Here is an 18,885-nt window from a genome sequence, read left to right as displayed (position 1 = left end):
ACTGTCTGCACCCCACTGTCTGTACCGCCTACCTGAACCCCATTATCTTCACCCCATTGTCTGAACCCCACTATCTGTACCGCCTACCTGAACCCCATTATCTTCACCCCACTGCACCCTCCTAATTCCATCTCCCCGCCCTTAAACCCTTGCCTGCACCCCATTATCTGCAGCCTCCTGCCTCCATCTGCCAGCCTCAAACCCCACTATCTGCACCCCCATCTGCACCCCACCATCTGCCCCCACTGCCTGCACCTCCCTGCCTTAAACCCCACTATCTGCACCCCCGACTGAGCTCTCCCTGCCTGGACCCCACTGTCTGCACCCCACTATCTGCACCCCACTGTCTGCACCCCACCCTCCTGCCTGCCCCTCACTGCCTGAACCCCTTGCTAATTAAACCCCCTAATTAACCTAATTGAACCCCCTAAGTGAACCCCCTCTGCCTGCCCCCTGTGCCCCCCGGACACTCCTGGTAAATCCCGGGGTTCTGGCACAGCTCAGGATCCCAACAAACCCACACCGGGCTCATCCCACACCTTTTTTAATCCCATTTCATCTTTTATCCCATTAACCCCGCGGGCTGTGGGTCCCCACTGCCGGCTTTGGGGTTCCCCCAGCAAAGTGGGGTTCAGAGGGGAAGAGGAGGACAGGGAATGATCGATTCAGGACAGGGAATGATCCATCCCGGGACAGGGAATGATCGATCCCAGGACAGGGAATGATCGATCCAGGACAGGGAATGATCCATCCTGGGCCAGGGAATGATGAATCCCAGGACAGGGAATGATCCAGGACAGGGAGTGATCCATCCCAGGACAAGGAATGATCCATCCAGGATAGGGAATGATCCATCCCAGTACAGGGAATGATTGATCACAGAATAGGGAATGATCGATCCAGGACAGGGAATGATCTATTCCGGGACAGGGAATGATTGATCCAGGAATGATCGATCCAGGACAAGGAATGATCGATCCAGGACAGGGAATGATTGATCCAGGACAGGCAATGATCCATCCCAGGACAAGGAATGATCGATCCCAGGACAGGGAATGATCCATCCAGGACAGGGAATGATTGATCCCAGGACAGGGAGTGATGTCCCTGCACACGAGGCTGGTTGGGCCTGCAGGGACATGGGGTCACCCCAAGATCCCAACACCTCCTCGCACACTTGGTGAATCCCACAAACCCCTCTCTCCTCCCGGGGAACCTCGCGGAAGGCCGGGCTAATCCCCTGCGCTCCATAATCCCGGGATAATCTGTGCCTGCGCTAAACCCGAGCCCAGCTGTGCCCCGCGGCTCTCCCAGGCGGCTCTCCTGCCATTCCGGGTGTCACTGTCCCCTGCTGCTAGGGAAAACACAGCCCGGCCACCTCTGCCAGCCCTCGGGCACGTGTGGCCACTCGGGGTGTCTCCCGGGTCCGGCTGCAGGGGTGGCAGTGTCCCCAGCCAGCTGGGGGGCTCTGGGGGGTGACTTTGGGGTCCCCAGGGATGTCCCCGAGGGTGGGGGAGGTGGAAGGGGACAAGGGCAGAGCGGTGGGAGCAGCTGGGAGTCCCGGGATGGGGACACGAGGGGAGAATGTCGCCGGGATTCGGTGGGGAGGGCTGGGAGCATCCCGGGGACAGGCGGGGGGACAGCGGGGAGGGATGTGGGGACAGCGAAGGAGGATGTGGGAATGCGGGGACAGCGTGCCGGGGGTTCCGTGGGGCAGCCGGAGCGTCCTGGGGACAGCGGGGGACATTCGGGGGACACCAGCCGGGACTCTGTGCAATGCGGGGCACCCCGGGGACATTCAGGGGGACACCGGGGGACACCAGCTAGGGCTCTGTGCAATGCGAAGGGAGACCAGGAGCATCCCGGGGACATTCCGGGGGACATCGGGGGGACACCAGCCCGGGCCCTGTACAATGCGGAGCACCCCGGGGACATTCGGGGGACACCGGTTCGGGCTCTGTGCAATACGGAGGGAGACCAGGAGCACGCCGGCGACATTCCGGGGGACACTAGGGGTAATCGGCCCGAACTCGGTGCATTGCGGAGCATCCTGGGGACATTCAGGGGGACACCATGGGGCACCAGCCCGGACCCTGTGCAATACGGAGCACCCCGGGGACATTCAGGGGGACACCGGGGGACACCAGCCCGGGCTCTGTGCAATGCGGAGCGCCGCCGGGAGATGGCCCCGCACCGCCCCGCGCTCTGCCCACCATTGTCCGCCGCCTCCGCCGCGATGCTCCCGCCTCCCTCCCGCCTCCCCCCGGCTCCTCCCGCCTCCCCCCGGCTCCCCCCAGCTCCTCCGGGCTCCTCCCGCATCCCTCCGGCTCCTCCCGCATCCCCGCCGCCGCCGCCGCCGCTCGGAGCAGGTAGGGCCGCGCCGGGAGCTGGGGGCTCCGCCGGGCTCCTGCCGGGCTCTCCCCGCTGGGAAATGATGTTTTAGGTGGAAATTCAGGGCTGCGCGGCAGTGATTTCCCCTCGCCGAGGAGCTGCGGGGCGTTCCCGGCGCTCCCCCGGAGCTGCGGCAGCGCGAACCCCAAAAACGCCGCGGAGGTTGTGGGGGACGCCGGGCTGTCCCTGCCTGGGGTTTGGGATGTCCCCTGGGGCCGCGGGGACAGGGGTTTGGGGGGTCCGGGGGAGCGGAACAATGCAATGGACCCCGAGGAACGGCGGAGTTGGTTTTGGGTAAAAGGGATGGGGATGTGGGGGTTCTGTCCCCTCCCGGCGGGGCTGAGACCCCCCCAGTGGCACAGGGGTGGGGACAGGGGTGGGGACAGGGAAACAGGGGAGAGAAACAGGACAGAGAAATAGGGAAGGGATGGGGACAGCGGGCACTGAATCCTAGAAGGATTTCGGTCATTAGGGACCTTAAAGACCCTCTCGTTCCCACCCCCTGGTGAGCGATGGCACCCTCCGGATCCGCCATGGGGACAGGGCCAGGGACAAGGGACAGGGACAAGGACAAGGACAGGGCCAAGCCAGCCCTGCTGTGGGGCCGAGCAAACCCAGCAGAGCAGTTTTAGGGCCAGGAGGCTCTCTGCGGGGATGCTGGGCGATCTCGGGGTGCTGCAGCTCCCCCTGCGCATCCCAAACTTGGCGGGGATGCTCCTGGAGAAACTCCAGCGGTTTGGGAGTTGTTACCCTGCAGGGATCTATCGACCCCGAGCCTGTGAGGCCGAGCAGGGCTGGGATTGTTGCCGGGATCTGGGCCGGGCTCGGCGTGACCGGGAAAATCAATCCTTCCCTCCCGGAGCGGAGGGATGGGAAAACAGGGAGCTGCGGGTGAGGGAACCTGCCTGGATCTCCCAGGAAAATCAGCCTTTTCCTCCCCAAATGGGAGAAATGGGATAACAGGGAGCTGTGGGGTGAGGGAAACCTGCCTGGCACCAGCCTTTCCCAGGAAAATCAACCTTTTCCTCCCCAAGTGGGAAAAACGGGAAAACAGGGAGCTTTTGGGGTGAGGGAAACCTGCCTGGATCTCCCAGGAAAATCAACCTTTTCCTCCCAAAGTGGGAGAAATGGGGTGACAGGGAGATGTAGGATGAGGATACCTATCTGGATCCCAGATCTCCCAGGAAAATCAATCCTTTCTTCCCAAAGTGGGAGTGATGGGATAACAGGGAGCTTTTGGGGTGAGGAAACCTGCTCGGCACCTGTGTTTTCCAGGAAAATCAACCTTTCTCTCTCAGAGCAGGAGGGATGGGATAACAGGGAGCTGTGGGGTGAGGGAACCTGCCCATCCCGGATTTCCCGGGCTAACCGCCCCGGCCAGGCGCCTGCCCCACCTCCTCGCCGCCGAAATTCCACAGGGAGAGGATCCAGAGGATCAGCCCTGCCCTTCCAGCCCGGCGTTTGGGATGCACTGGGATGAACTGGGATGCACTGGGATGGGGAAGGGCTGAGCAAGGGCGAGGGGCTGGCAGGTCTGGGGTCCCTGCAGGGAGCAGCATTCCCAGCCCCATCCCGCTTTTCCTGGGCCGTGTCCTTGGCTCTCTGGCGGGGCACGGGGATGCTGCGGGACGAGCATCCCCGGGAGGGAATTCCCACTGCAGGCTGTGGGGTGGACCCGGGGAGGATTTGGGGCTCCTGCGCCCTAAAATTTGCTGTGGGTGTTGCCTGGGGTGATCCATGTCCTCCTCCCTGCATCCCGGGATTTTCCATGTCCTCCCTGCATCCTGGAGTGATCCCTGTCCTCCATCCATGTCCTCCTCCCTGCATCCCAGGCTGTTCCTGGGATGTCGTTCCTGCATCCCGAGGTGATCCATGTCCTCCTCCCTGAATCCCAGAAGGATCTCTTCCCTCCTCCCCCACATCCCGGGATGATGATTCCTGTCCTCCTTTCACCATCCCGGGATGATCCCTGTCCTCCTCCCTGCATCCCAGGATGTTCCTGGGATGTCGTTCCTGCATCCTAAGATGATCCATGTCCTCCTCCCTCAATCCCAGAAGGATCCCTGTCCTCCCAGCATCCCAAAATGCTTCCTGCCCTCCTCCCCATATCCCGGGATGATCCCTGTCCTCCATCCATGTCCTCCTCCCTGCATCCCGGGCTGACCTGTGTCCTCCTCTTTCCATCCCAGAAGGATCCCTGTCCTCCCTGCATCCCGGGGTGATCTCTGCCCTCCTCCCCACATCCCAGAAGGATCCCTGTCCTCCTCCCCAGCATCCCGGGATGATGATCCCTGTCCTCCTTTCCCCATCCCAGGATGATCCCAGTCCTCCTCCCTGCATTCCTGTTCTCCCTGAATCCCAGAATGATTCCTGTCCTCCTCCCTGCATCCTGGAGTGATCCCTGTCCTCCATCCCTGCCCTCCTCCCCACATCCCAGGCTGATCCCTGTCCTCCTTTCCCCATCCCAGAACGATTCCTGCCCTCCTCCCTGAATGATCCGTGTCCTCCCCACATCCCGGGATGATCTCTGTCCTCCTCCCTCCATCCCAGAAGGATCCCTGTCCTCCTCCCCACATCCCGGGATGACGATCCCTGTCCTGCTGCCGCTCCGCCCGCGGGCGCATCTGGCTCGGGGAGCAGGAGCCCCATGGCAACAGGGAAGGGCTGGAGCGTTCGCCATGGATACAGAGCAGATCCTCCCCCGGGATGGCGATGGGCAGCGGGAGCAGCCAGCCTCATCCTGCTGCTCCTTCCCAGCGCATCCCGGCAATCCTCCCCACGGGTCAGCTCTCCGGGGCGCCTTGGGGCTGTTTGGGGGCATTTTTGGGGCATTTTGGGGCCATTTTTAGGGCATTTTGGGGGCATTTTTGGACCGTTTTTGTGGCATTTTGAGGGCGTTTTGGAGGCATACGGCGGCCTCGAACTGTGCGGTTTATTGGGGCACTTTTGGGGCTATTTTGAGGCATTTTGGGGAGATTTTGGGGCTCCAGCCCCTCCTGCCCTGCCGCCCCGTGCCGGAGCCGGGTGGGTGGCAGGGAGGAAGCCGAGATTTGCATGGGACACGGCTGGTGGCACCGGGGACAGGTGGCACCAGGGATGTCACCCCCACAGTCCCCCAAAACCCCAGCCCTGGGGCGGGGTGGGTGAGTAATCCCGAAACTCCGGCCGTGGGTGTGACACGGGGACAGGAGGGGACACGAGGTGGCAGGGTGGGAGGGCTGGAGCTACCTGGGGACAGTTTTGGGACACTTTTGGGGCGATTTTGGGGCGATTTGATGGCCAGCTGGCATCCCCCACAGGGCCAGGAGTGGGATTGTCACCTCCCCTTTGCCCCATCCCTGTCCCCTTGTCCCCTCCATCGTCCCCATCCCGATGCCTCCAGGTTTTCCCTCCCTTCTCACTGCTCCCCATTGGGGTTTTGGGGATTTTCTCAATCCCAAACCTCTCCAGGGCAGGATTTCCTCCCGAGGAGGGTGGAAATCCGTGGAAAATGATGGAAGAGCCTCTGGCATCATCCAGCTCCACATCCTGCCTGCTCTGGAGAGCAAACCTGGCTATTAATAGGAGAAAAATCAGCTGGAAGAGCAGGAAACTCCTGCAGGACGGGTCGGAAACGGGGTTGGATCATCGGGAACAGGGATGAAATCCAGGCTTTTCCTCCTGGAAAACCCTTTGGCAGCTCCAAACCCCCTCTGGAAATCTGGGAATCCCTCGGGGTTTGGGATTGGGATTTTTGTGGGGAATGGGAAGGGAGATACCTGGAAAAGTCTGCCGGGATGGGATTTGGGCAGAAATCCAAATTTCCAAGCCTCTTTCTCTTCCAGAGGGTTGGATTTGCTGGATTTGGGGTTTGTGGCTCCAGGAATGAAACCCTCCAGGGGTTATTTGATTTTTTTTATTTTCCCATGATTTTTGAGATCTGGTTCCCTTTTGGGGCTTCCAGTTCCAAACCGGGATGGGAATTCCAAATTTCCTCAAAACCCAAAGGGCTTTCCATGGGGGATCCAAAAATTCCCCTTTTCCCTTAATTTTGGGGAGAATCAAGACCAGAGAGCTCCTCTGGGAGCGGGAAGAGCAGATCCCACTTCTCCCAGAGCTGCCAGAATCCATCACCCCCAAAATCCTGGAATAAAATCCTGGATTCCCGAGGACATCCCTGGAGTTCTGTGCCTCCAGGGAGCTTTGTGGTGACAGTGACAGTGGCAGGGATCGTTCCAGAGGCTGGGAATGCCGGCAGGATGGATGGAGGGAGAGGTGAAGGCTTTATCCTCTCTCCCTCCCTCTCTCCCGGCCGGATTGTGAATGGATTGGGAATTGTCTCCCTGATAGGCATAACCTCCATCCGGGAATGTGGATTCCTGGGAATCCCAGATGCTGCAGGATGGGGCTGGAGAGGGGGAAGGGAGGGATGGAGGGGTTGGGGTGAGCAGGGAATCCTTGGGATTCTATCCCTGGACATGGGGAATGCAGGGTTGGATGTGCCAGGGGATCCCATAGGATCCTGAGAGGGGAATGAAGGGAAAAGAGGGATGGGAATGCTCAGGAAACTCCTGGAATTCTGTCCCTGGGCATGAGGATTCAGGATTGGATCTGTCAGAGGATCCTATAGGATCCCGAGAGGGGAAAGGGAGGGATGGAGGGGTTGGGGTGAGCAGGGAATTCCTGGAATTCTATCCCTGGGCACTGGAAAACAGGGCTGGATCTGCCCCAGGATCCTGTAGGATCCTGTGAGGGATGGGAATGCTCAGGAAATCCCTGGAATTCTGTCCCTGGGCACAGGGAATGCAGGGCTGGATCTGCCATGGGATCCCGTAGGATCCTGAGAGGGGAATGAAGGGAAAGGAGGGATGAGAATGCTCAGGGAACCCCTGGAATTCTGGCCTTGGGCACAGGGAAAACAGGGCTGGATCTGCCCCAGGATCCTGTAGGATCCTGCAAGGGGGAATGAAGGGAAGGGAGGGATTGGGGTGCTCAGGGAACTCCTGGAATTCTGGATTGAATCTGCCCCGGGATCCCACAGGATCCTGCTGGGTTCCCCCAGAGCAGGGCTGAGCCCAGGGTGGCCCCAGACCCCTCACCCTAACGATGGCCCCATTAAATTCCCATTAAACCCCCTAGAGCAGGAGGCTCTGGCTGAGATCAGCTCCCACTCCTGGAGGGTGATTTTGGGGCTTTTCCATGGGCTTTTCCAAATCCTTCATCCTTCAGCTGGGAAGGGGAAGGGCTGAGCCACCTGCTTAGGGTATCCCCAACCCAGGTGACATCCCCTGGGGGCAGAAAAACCCCTCAGTGTGGCTTTGGGTTGGCTCTGTGGGGTCAAACCTGCTTCCCACCCCATTCCCGTGGCAATTCCAGCCCCACACGCTGGATAAACCCTCCCATGTTTATCTTGGAGACCAGCGCCGAGCTGTGGCTTCCTCAGCCGCAAAAATCACTTCGGGGTTTGTTGCTTTTGGGTTAAAAGCAGATTTTTTTTTTTTTCCCACTTTGTTCGGCTTCCAGCAGCCCCGGCGCTGCCAGCTTTTGGGATTTCTGGTTTTCCAGGAAAAGCCCCCAGCTGCCAGCAGGGCAGGGAACATTCCCAGCCTCTCAGCCCCCCCGGAGCTGGTTTTTTCCAGCACAAAAATGCTGGATGAGCTGGCGCTGGGGGGCTGAGAGGGACAGGGAAGGGGACAAATCCCCTGGGAATGGCAGAGCCTGGAGCAGCTCGTTAGGAGCCATCTGGTCCTGCGGAGCGCGGGGTCAGCGCGGTGGGGAGGGGTGACATGGCTGGGGGTGACAAAGAGCCCACGGGGCCACCGTGGGGGGCTTCAGGGACACCAAAGGGGCTTCAGGGACACCAAAGGGGCTTCAGGGACACTCAGAAGGGTTTTAGGGTCACCTATGGGCTGCCCATCCGTTCAGCCCTGCCTTTCCCCATTCCCATCCATTCATCCCATGCCTTTCCCCATTCCCAGGCACCCGTGGGCTGTCCATCCGTTAATCCCATGATTTTTCCTGTTCCCAGCCATCCATGGGCTGCTCATGCATTAATCCCATGCCTTTCCCCATTTCCATCCATTAATCCCTGGCCTTTCCCCATTCCCAGCCATCCATTGGCTTCCCATCCGTTTATCCCATGCCTTTCCCCATCCATTCATCCCACGATTTTCCCCATTCCCATCCATTAATCCCTCACCTTTCCCCATCCCCATGCATTCATCCCATGCCTTTCCCCATTTCCATCCATTAATGCCTGGATTAATGGATGGAAATTTCCCCCATTCCCAGCCATTTATGAGCAGCCCATCCGTTCATCCCATGATTTTCCCCATCCATTCATCCCATGCCTTTCCCCATCCATTCATCCCATGATTTTCCCCATCCATCAATCCCTCACCTTTCCCCATTCCCACCCCTTCATCCCATGCCTTTCCTCATTCCCATCCCTTCATCCCATACCTTTCCCTATCCCTTCAATCCCTCGCCTTTCCCCATTCCCATCCATTCATCCCATGCCTTTCCCCCTCTGTTAATCCCATGTCTTTCCCCATCCATTTATCCCATGCCTTTCCCCATCCCCATCCCTTCATCCCATACTTTTCCCCATCTGTTCATCCCGTGCCTTTCCCCATCCATTAATCCCTGGCCTTTCCTCATTTCCATCCATTTATCCCATGCCTTCATCCCTCACTTTTCCCCATTTTCATCCGTTCATCCCATGCCTTTCCCCATCCGTTCATCCCATGATTTTCCCCATTCCCATGCACTAATCCCTCACCTTTCCCTATCCCCATCCCTTCATCCCTCACCTTCCCCCATCCCCATCTGTTCATCCCATGTCTTTCCCATTCCCATCCATTCATCCCATACTTTCCCCATCCATTAATCCCACACCTTTCCCCATCTCCATCCATTAATCCCTCACCTTTCCCCATCCATTCATCCCATATCTTTCCCATTCCCATCCATTAACCCACACCTTTCCCCATCCCCACCCTTTCACCCCTCACCTTCCCCCCCCATTAACCCCTCCGTTCCCGTCCCCAGGAGCAGCAGCATGCCGTTCTCCTGACGCCAGCCCCGCAGGCAGTGCCGGCCATGTCCGGCCCCGGCGAGCACTGGCCGGCGCTGGAGTCGGTGGGGCTGAGCCGCAAGGAGCTGGCGCTGGCCGAGGCGCTGCAGATGGAGTACGACGCCTTGTCGCGGCTGCGGCAGGACAAGGAGGAGAGCCGCGCCAGGAAGGAGCGGCGCCGGGAGCCACCCCTCATCTCCTGGGATGACCCCGCCGACCGCAACGGCATCAAAGCCACGCGGGGACTCTCCGGCTCCGACCCCACGCTCGGCCCCGCCGTCCCCGAGGGTCCCCAGGTGTCCCCTGCTCCCCGCCCGGACCCCCAGCCGTGGCGGAAAGCCCCCCTGAGCGGGGATTACCTGTACATCCTGGAAGGCTCGGGACGGGATTTCCTCGGCGAGCCCCTCAACGGCTCCACGCCCCGAAACGGCGCCGGCTCCCCCAAAAAGCTCTCCCCGCCGCCGCTGCCCCCCCGGCTGCCACTCTGGGCGTCCCCCGAGGGCGGCCAGCGCTCGGGCAAGGTGTCCCCTCCACCCGCCAAGGGGCAGGGCCAGCCCAGGGACATCAACATGTTCTCGGTGGCGCAGGACAAGCTGGCGGGGCGCCGCATCTGCCGCGAGGATCCCTACGGCATCGACGCCATCGCCTGCCTCAACCTCAAGGCCACCTACGAGGCCGAGGTGCTGCGGGAGGCGGCGCGGGGCTGGAAGGAGGGCAGGAGCATCCTGGAGAAGGAGCCGGGCGGGAAGCCGGTGGCGCGGAGCAAGACGATGCCGCCTCAGGTGCCGCCGCGGGCCTACGGAGCTCGAGCCGGCGGCGGGAAGAACCTGGCGGCCAACAGGAACCGCAGGATCTCCGTGGAGCCGGTGAGGGGATCGGGAGGGGTCCTGCGGGGATGCTCAGAGGGGGTTTAGGGCCATCCTGAGGGGTTTCAGGCCACCCTGAGGGGCTTTAAGGGCACCCTGAGGGGTTCCGGGCCATCCTGAGCGGTTCCAGGCCATCCTGAGGGGCTTCAGGCCATCCTGAGGGGTTTCAGGCCACCCTGAGGGGCTTTAGGGGCACCAAAAGGGGCTTTAGGGACAATAAAAGGGGTTTCAGGCTACCCAAAGGGGCTTCAGAGCCACCCTGAGAGGCTTTAGGGCCAATGAAAGGAGGTTTAGGGCCACCCTGAGGGGCTTCAGGGTCACTCTGAGGGGCTACAGGGTCACCCTGAGGGGCTTCATGGCTACCCAGAAGGGATTTAGGGCCACCCTGAGGGGCTTTAGGGCCTTTCTGAGGGGCTTCAGGGCCACCCCAAGGGGTTTTGGGGCCACCCTGAGAGGCTTTAGGGCCACCAAAAGGAGCTTTAGGGCCACCCTGAGGGGGTTCAGAGCCACCCTGATGGTCTTTAGGACCACCCTGAGAGGCTTTAGGGCCACCAAAAGGAGCTTTAAGGCCACCCTGAGGGGGTCCAGGACCACTGTGAGGGGTATTTGGGCCACCAGAAGGGGCTTTAGTGCCACCCCGAGGGGTTTCAGGGCCACCCTGAGAGGCTTCAGGGCCACTCCAAGGGGCTTCAGGGCCACCAAAGGAGGCTTCAAGGCCACTCAGACAGACTTTAGGGCCACCCTGAGGGGCTTCAAAGCCACCAAAGGGGGCTTTAAGACCATCTCGAGGGGCTTGAAGGGCATCAAAAGGGAATTTAGGGCCACCCAGAGGGGCTTCAGGGCCACCAGTCCCCACCACAGTGGCCCTGAGGTGTCCCAGGCCTCTCCAGCGGGGTGTCCAGTGATCCCCACAGGGGTGGCCCTCAGGCTGGACCCCCGGGGGTGACCCCAGCTGACCAGAGCTCATGCCCTGCCCCACAGGTAGCCCCCAGGCAGCGCTCACTAGCCAACGGCTACGAGCTCTTCGAGGTGTCCGAGGAGCGGGACGAGGAGGTGGCAGCCTTCTGCCACATGCTGGACGTGTGAGTACCAAAACCCCCCCAAACCTCAGGATTTTTGGGTTCCCCTAAAATCCCCGGGGATCCCTGAGCCATCCCTCCCTCCCCAGGCTGCGCTCCAGCTCCAGCTCCAGCACGGAGGATTATTCCCTGACGGGGTTGGTGTGGAACTCCATCAACCCCAGCCCGGAGCAGCTCGGCCACGGCGTCAGCCTGAAGGTGACAGTGGTGTGTGACAGCCTGAGCGAGCCGCTGACCTTCACCTGCGACTGTGAGTGTGGCCCTCGGGATGCCCGGGATCCCCGGAATTCCCGAAATTTCCGGAATTCCCTGTCCCCACAGGCTCCTCCACGGTGGACCTGCTGATTTACCAGGCGCTGTGCTACACCCATGATGAGCTCTGCGCCGTGGATGTGGAGGAGTTCCTGCTCAAGATCTGCGGCCTGGAGGAATTCTTGCAGAAGTGAGTGGCTGAGGATAAGGGGAAAGGGAAAATGGGGGAAAAAAGGGGGAAAAAAGGGGGGAAAAATGGGAAAATCCCATCCCGGGCACTCCAGGGTGTGATCCTGGTGAGCACAGCTGGAGCTCCAAGGCTCAGAAACCTTGGATAAATCCCTGGAAAAGGTGGGAGAGGGATGGGGGGACTAGAGGAGAATCAGGGTGAAGGCAGGGATGGGTGTTGGGCACACCCTGAGGGGCTTTAGGGTCACCAAAAGAGACTTTCAGGCCACCCTGAGGGGCTTCAAGGCAACCCTGAGAGGCTTTAGGGCCACTCAGAGGGGCTTCAAGGCAGCCCTGAGGGGCTTTAGGGCCACTCAGCAGGGCTTCAGGGCCACCAAAAGGGATGTCAGGCCACCCTGAGGGTCTTCAGGGCCACCAAAGGGGCTTTAGGGTTACTCAGAGGGGTTTCAGGGCCACCTCAAGGGGCTGTTCCTGGGGTCGCTGAGCCCCTGTGGTGCCACACAGCCCTGTGCAGGTGGGCACAGGTGGGCACAGCAGCCCTGAGGGGCTCAGAGCTGCCGGGGATGGATCCATCCAGCTGTGGGCTGGCATTCCCAAAGGGATGAAGCCCTTTTCCAGCAGGGAGCAGCCCCTGGGCTCAGAGCAGGGCATTCCCTAAAGGACATTTCCCATATCTCCCTCTGGGAAAGCCCCAGGACACAAAGCCCCTTTTGTAGCTGAGCTTTTCTTCCCCCATCTTCCCGTGGCCCAGGAGGTGCTGGAAGTGCCAAATCCCTCCCTGCAGAGCTGCTCAGGGCTCTGGAGCTCCTCATGGCATCCTGAGCCGCTGGCATTGGCTTCCTGTGGGACTGAGCCAGGGCTAATCCACCCTTTCTGCCGGGAGCCAGCAACGTTGGCTGGAGGGGGTTCTGCTCCAGGGTGCTTCCCATGCCTGGGGATCGGGATGTCATTCCCTGCTCCACGATGTCATTCCCAGCTCCAGGATGTCATTCCCTGCTTCAGGATGTCATTCCCAGCTCCAGTGTTCTGTCATTCCCAGCTCCAGTGTTCTCCTGTCATTCCCAGCTCCAGGGGTACTTCCCATGCCAATGGGATCGGGATGTCATTCCCAGCTCCAGGATGTCATTCCCTGCTCCAGGATGTCATTCCCAGCTCCAGCATTCTCCTGTCATTCCCAGCTCCAGCATTCTCCTGTCATTCCCAGCTCCAGTGTTCTTCTGTCATTCCCAGCTCCAGGGGTACTTCCCGTGCCAGGGGGATCGGGATGTCACTGCCAGCTCCAGGGTGGTCCCTGTCATTCCCAGCTTCAAGGTTCACCCTGTCACTCCCAGCTCCAGGGTTCTCCTCTCATTCCCAGCTCCAGCATTCCCCTGTCACTCCCAGCTCCAGGATGTCACTCCCAGCTCCAGGATTCTCCCTGTCACTCCCAGCTCCATGGTTCTCCTGTCATTCCCAGCTCCAAGATGTCACTCCCAACTCCAGGATTCTCCCTGTCACTCCCAGCTCCAGGATTCTCCCTGTCATTTCCAGATCCATGGTTCTCCTGTCATTCCCAGCTCCAGAGTTCTCCCTGTCATTCCCAGCTCCAGCATTCTCCTGTCACTCCCAGCTCCAGGATTCTTCCTGTCACTCCCAGCTCCAGGGTTCTGCTGCCATTCCCAGCTCCAGGATGTCATTCCCAGGTCCAGGATTCTCCCTGTCATTCCAAACTCCAGGGTTATCCCTGTCATTTCCAACTCCAGGATTCCACCTGTCACTCCCAGCTCCAAGGTTCACCCTGTCATTCCCAGCTCCAGGATTCCCCCTTATCCCACCTGCAGGGCATCCTCTAGCTCCTCAAATGCATTCTCTGCTTCCCATGGATGCCTGGAGTGGGTCCCACTCCAGGGGTAATTCCCATGCTGGGGGGATCAGGATGTCACTCCCAGCTCCAGCATTCTCCTGTCATTCCCAGCTCCATGGTTCTCCTGTCACCTCCATCTCCAGGATTCTCCCCAGTCCCACTCTCAGGGCACCTCCATCCCCTCAGATCCCTGCCCTGCTTCCCACGGATCCCTGGCAGCTCCTGGCAGGCTGTGCTGCTCCACACCCGGCTCTGGCTCTGCCGAGGGGAAGGAGGGAGAACAATTCCTCATTCTTTGCCTTTCCTGGTGCCACAAAAGTCCCTGCGCAGGCAGGGCGGCCACCCTGAGCCCCAGCCAAGCTGCCTGGCCCTGGGAATGTCGGGATGGGGCGTTGCAGGAGGGATTTTGGGGTGTGGGATGAGCTTGTGGGGCTCTCCCTGCACATTGGGAAGCCCCAAGTTCATCCAGCCCTGCAGGGAGTTCAGCCTTGCTGTTAGCCCAAGGCTGCCTGGCCATGGGATATGGGGATGAGGTAATTCCAGGAGGGATTTTTGGGGTGTGGGATGAGCTTGTGGGGTTCTCCCCGCACATTGGGAAGCCCCAAGTTCATCCAGCACTGCAGGAAGTTCAGCCTCACCCTGGGCCCATCCCAATGCTGCTTGGCCTGGCCGTGGGATATCGGGATGGGGTAATTCCAGGAGGGATTTTTGGGGTGTGGGATAAGCTTGTAGGTTTCTCCTTGCACATTGGGAAACCCTGAGTTCATCCAGCCCTGCAGGAAGTTTGGATTTGTTGTGAGCTGATTCCAATGTTGCCTGGCCATGGGATATCAGGATGGGATTTTTGGGATGTGGGGTGAGCCTGTTCCCCTGTCCCCGCAGCAAACACGCCCTGGGCAGCCACGAGTTCATCCAGCACTGCAGGAAGTTCAGCCTCACCCTGAGCCAATCCCAATGCTGCCTGGCCATGGGATATGGGGATGGGGTAATTCCAGGAGGGATTTTTGGGATTTGGGATGAGTCTGTTCCCCTGTCCCTGCAGCAAACACGCCCTGGGCAGCCACGAGTTCATCCAGCACTGCAGGAAGTTCGACACTGACATCCGCCTGCAGCTGCTGCGGAGGAAGGCGGTGCGCGGTGACCTGGCCCGCACGGTGCGTGTGGCACTGGGACACTGGTGTCACCTCCCAGTGACCTGATGGGACACGGGGGGCAGTGTCACCTCCCCGCTCAGCCCCTCTGTGTCCCCAGGCCAGCGATGACCAGAGCCCGTCCACCCTGAACCACCACATCCACCTGCAGGAGCGGCCCATCAAGCAGACCATCAGCAGGTAGGGCAGGGGACACGGTGGCACTGTCCCTGCGGTGGCGTTGTCCCCACAACGGCGCTGTCCCCACAGTGGCACCATCCCCCGGGTGTCACCGTCCCCGTGGTGTCATCATCCCTGTGAAGGCACCATCCCCATGGTGGCACCGTCCCTGCGATGGCATTGTTCCCGCAATGGCGCTGTCCCCACAGTGGCACTCTCCCCATAGTGGCACCATCCCTGTGGTGGCACCATCCCTGTGGTGTCACCGTCCCCATGGTGGGACCATCCCCATGGTGGCACTGTCCCTGTGGTGGCATTGTCCCCACAGTGGCCCTCTCCCCATAGTGGCGCCATCCCCACAGTGTCACTGTCCCTGTGGTGGCACCATCCCCACAGTGTCACCGTCCCCATGGTGGCACTGTCCCCATGGTGACACCATCCCCAGTGCCACCCGGCCGGGGCTCAGTGCCACTCGCTGTCCCCAGGCAGGCCCTGAGTCTCCTGTTCGACACCTTCCACAACGAGGTGGACACGTTCCTGGCGGCTGAGGTGAGGGCTGGGCTGGATTTCGGGGGTTTGGGGTCACTCAGGGGTCACTTGGGATTTGGGGTTTCCTCTTTTCCATGTGGGATCCTAAGGGAGAAAGGATGGGAATTGGGGAATGTCCTGAGTGGGAAGGGAAGGAGTGAAACTCCTGGCCCTGCACAGAACGATCCCAAAACCCTACCCTAAAGCAGAGTTACCTGAAACAGAGGCCGAGACAAGGTTAGGAGAATAAAAAGCAGATTAATTCATTAAAGCCCTTTAAGGTACATTTAGGGCAGACAGAGCTTGCTCCAGAGGCTACGCCCTAAACTGATCAATCACGAGATCTTCACCTTTGATAAATTCTCTCTTATTAATATATCAGCCCCAATTCTCCAATCACACCTTCAGGTGATGATGTTAATTACTCCAACTTTGCTCCCCAAATTCCCTGTTGTTACTTATTTCGGGGCTCTGAGGCAGCAAAGTGTCCTTAGGTTCCCAACCGAGAGGAATTATTTTGTATAAAATGCTGACAGCAGAGCTTTCCAGCGCTTTCCACGCTGCCTAGAGCTGCACACCAAAACACAGACACACGAAAAATAAAAGCCAAAAACCCTTCAAACATCACCCACCTTGCAGGGAGATTTCCCTCTGAAGGCTGAGCGGGTGATCCAGTCGGTCATGGCGATCTGCAACGCGCTGGCGGCCGTGGAGTCCCAGGAAATCACAGCTGCCCTCAACCAGATGCCTCCCTGCCCTTCCCGCATGCAGCCCAAAATCCAGAAGGTGAGGTTTGGGAGAAAATCATCCCATCTGGCTCTTTGCCCTCTTTCCTCACCGCGTGGAAAATTCCGGAATTTTCTGGGATTCCTGGCTCTGGCAGCGCGGGGTGGTTACATAAAGGTCACCTTGGCAGCGCTGGAGCTCAGGGGTTTCTTGTGGTTTCTCTTTTTATTTTTTTGGGTGGTTTTTTTTTTTCCTTCTGCAGGATCCAAGTGTTCTGGCCAAGAGGGAAAATCGAGGTATTTCTGCTCTCCTTTCTGGGCTCGACTTGGCGGCGCTTTTCATCTTCCAACCCCTCCTCCCCTTTCGACTCTCGAGGCCAAAAACGGGTTGGAAACCGGTCTGGTTGGGAAAAAAAATAGAAGAAAAAAAAAAGAAGAGAGGGTTTTGGGGTTTTGTGGCTCCCTGTGAAATCCAAATGGGAAATTTGGAATTCTCCTACTCATTCCTTCTCTCAGGGGTCCCAAATCCAGGCTTGAGGGATGAATTGCCTTTTGCTGCTCTTAGAATTATGAGGCAGATGCAGTTAAAGGGTTTTATTTTGGTATTTTAATAGGATGTTAGGTGCACAGCTCTTCAAAGGTGGAGCACGCCCAGATGCACACCCTGTATAATTTTTGTATTTTTTAATTTTTTCAGCGTATATAATTTTTATGGACTTTGACAATTAGTGTATCTGTCTAGAATCCCCCAATAAGAAACCCAATAAATGAAGAGATGTCTCTTTATTTTAAAGAAAATCTCCCCACATCAGGCTAGAGCTCATATTATAAAATATATTCCAGAGAGAAGGTTGAAACCTCGAGTTTTTGCTAGCATGGAGCTCTCTGCTTTTTTACTGAAGGTCTTTCTGCCTAAACACCCCAAAGAACCCAAAAAGAACCTAAGAACCCCAAAACTAAGCAGAATTTCAGACTATAAAAATTCCAAGCTTGTAGGCTAAGGGTATGGGGGATATGGAGATGTAAAAGGTACAAAAATGTATAAAAGGTGATATAAAAATCCAAAAGGGTGTATTAAAAGGGTCGGGATTGATCCCCTGATCCTATTTCCCGCAGAGAGGATCGTGGAGAGCCTGACTGCCGCCATCCTCAACCTGGTGGAGCTCTACTGCAGCACCTTCAACGCCGATTTCCAGACGGCCACACCTGGCAGCCGCGAGCTGGGCGTGGCTCAGGAGGCACGGCTGCTCACCTGTCCCCTCTCCTTCACCGTCTATGCCACCCACCGCATCCCCATCACCTGGGCTGCCAGGTGAGCTCACCTGGGTGGGGTTGGGGTGGGGGGAAGGAGGGGTGAGACGCCCCAGGTTGGAGATGGGGGGAAGAGGGATGGTGGGAGTTGGAGGGTTGGGTGAGGGAGGGAATTGTGGAATGTCCTGAGTGGGGAGGAATCGGTAATTCTGACTGCTGGGATTCGCCAAAGTACCGCAGAGTGTGTGGGAATGCTGGCACTGGGACACCGCAAAATCCCACTGAGTGCCTGGGATGTCCCAAAATACCACCATGTGCCTGGGAATGCTGGCACTGGGACACCCCAAAATCCCACGGAGTGCCAGGGAATACTGGTGCTGGAATGCCCCAAAATCCCACCATGTGCCTGGGAATGCTGGCACGGGGACTCCCCAAAATCCCACTGAGTTCCTGGGATGTCCCAAAATGCCACCCTGTTCCTGGGAATGGTGGCACTGGGACACCCTGAAATCCCACTCCATGCCTGGGATGTCCCAAAATCCCACCGAGTTCCTGCAATGTCCCAGAATCCCGCCCTGTTCCTGGGAATGCTGGCACTGGGACATCCCAAAGTCGCACTGAGTTCCTGGGAATATTGGCATTGCCACCCGGTTCCTGGGAATGCTGGCATTGGATGACCCCAAAATCCCACCCTGTTCCTGGAATGTCCCCAAATCCCCCCATGTTCCTGGGAGTGCTGGCACTGGGTCATCCCAAAATCCCACCATGTGCCCAGGAATGCTGGCACTGCCATCCTGTTCCTGGGAATGCTGGCACTGGGACACCCTAAAGTCCCACTGTGTGCCTGGGATGCCCCAAAATCCCACCCTGTTCCTGGGAATGCTGGCACTGGATGACCCCAAAATCCCATCAGGTTCCTGGGAACGCTGGCATTGGGACACCCCGAAATCCCACCGAGTTCTTGGGAATGTTAGCATTGCCACCCTGTTCCTGGGAACGCTGGCACTGCCACCCTGTTCCTGGGAACGCCCGGCAGGGTGGGATGTCACCGCAGCTCCGGCTGGGCTGGCTCACCCCGCACATCACAGCCCGCTCCCGGGGGAGGTGACAGCCGGCCCCGGGGAGGTGACAGCCGGCCCCGCGCCCCACGGCAGCGGCGCCCCTTTGTTGCGCCCCTCGGTGCCCGTGCCCGGCGCGGGGGGCCCGGGAGGGGCGCGGGGGTGGCGGCAGCGGCGCCGGCAGCAGCCGCCCCGCCGGGGACCCCTCGCCTTTGTCCCCGCGCTCAATGCGTTCCCCTCGGTGAGTGGCTCCGAACAAAGGCTGGAGCCTGGGAAATGCCGCCAGCCCCTGACCCCCGGCGCCCCCCGGGCCGGCCCGGATTGTCGCCCGGCACCTGC

General features: G+C 59.3%; 1 protein-coding gene across 3 annotated transcripts; it reads left to right on the top strand.

Moving 5' to 3' along the window:
- Nucleotides 1-2,311: 2,311 nt before the first annotated feature.
- LOC146423369 (phosphatidylinositol 4-phosphate 3-kinase C2 domain-containing subunit beta-like) lies at nt 2,312-17,603 on the top strand. Of its 3 annotated transcripts, none has more exons than XM_085044824.1 (10): nt 2,312-2,369; nt 9,421-10,311; nt 11,293-11,393; nt 11,480-11,640; nt 11,712-11,832; nt 14,717-14,828; nt 14,926-15,005; nt 15,470-15,533; nt 16,152-16,534; nt 17,354-17,603. In XM_085044824.1, exons 2-10 carry the CDS (start codon nt 9,472-9,474, stop codon nt 17,592-17,594), a joined length of 2,103 nt encoding a protein of 700 aa, XP_084900950.1. In that variant the 5' UTR covers nt 2,312-2,369; nt 9,421-9,471; the 3' UTR covers nt 17,595-17,603. The 3 variants fall into 3 exon arrangements, with proteins under 3 accessions (XP_084900950.1, XP_084900951.1, XP_084900952.1); XM_085044826.1 differs by lacking the exon at nt 2,312-2,369 and having other exon boundaries at nt 9,266-10,311; nt 16,152-16,298; nt 16,501-16,534; nt 17,354-17,568; XM_085044825.1 differs by lacking the exon at nt 2,312-2,369 and having other exon boundaries at nt 9,261-10,311; nt 16,152-16,298; nt 16,501-17,493.
- Nucleotides 17,604-18,885: the final 1,282 nt, after the last annotated feature.

This window comes from Lichenostomus cassidix, unplaced genomic scaffold, assembly GCF_008360975.1.
Source record: "Lichenostomus cassidix isolate B80296 unplaced genomic scaffold, HeHo_3.0 HiC_scaffold_549, whole genome shotgun sequence".
NCBI lineage: Eukaryota > Metazoa > Chordata > Aves > Passeriformes > Meliphagidae > Lichenostomus > Lichenostomus cassidix.
This window is presented reverse-complemented; position numbering and strand designations above follow the sequence as displayed.

Coding starts and splice junctions, on each gene's coding strand:
- LOC146423369 (XM_085044824.1), top strand. CDS start 9,472: ATGTCCGGCCCCGGCGAGCACTGGCCGGCGCTGGAGTCGGTGGGGCTG. Junction 11,394..11,479: donor TTCTGCCACATGCTGGACGT/GTGAGTACCAAA, acceptor CTCCCTCCCCAG/GCTGCGCTCCAGCTCCAGCT. Junction 15,006..15,469: donor ATCAAGCAGACCATCAGCAG/GTAGGGCAGGGG, acceptor CGCTGTCCCCAG/GCAGGCCCTGAGTCTCCTGT.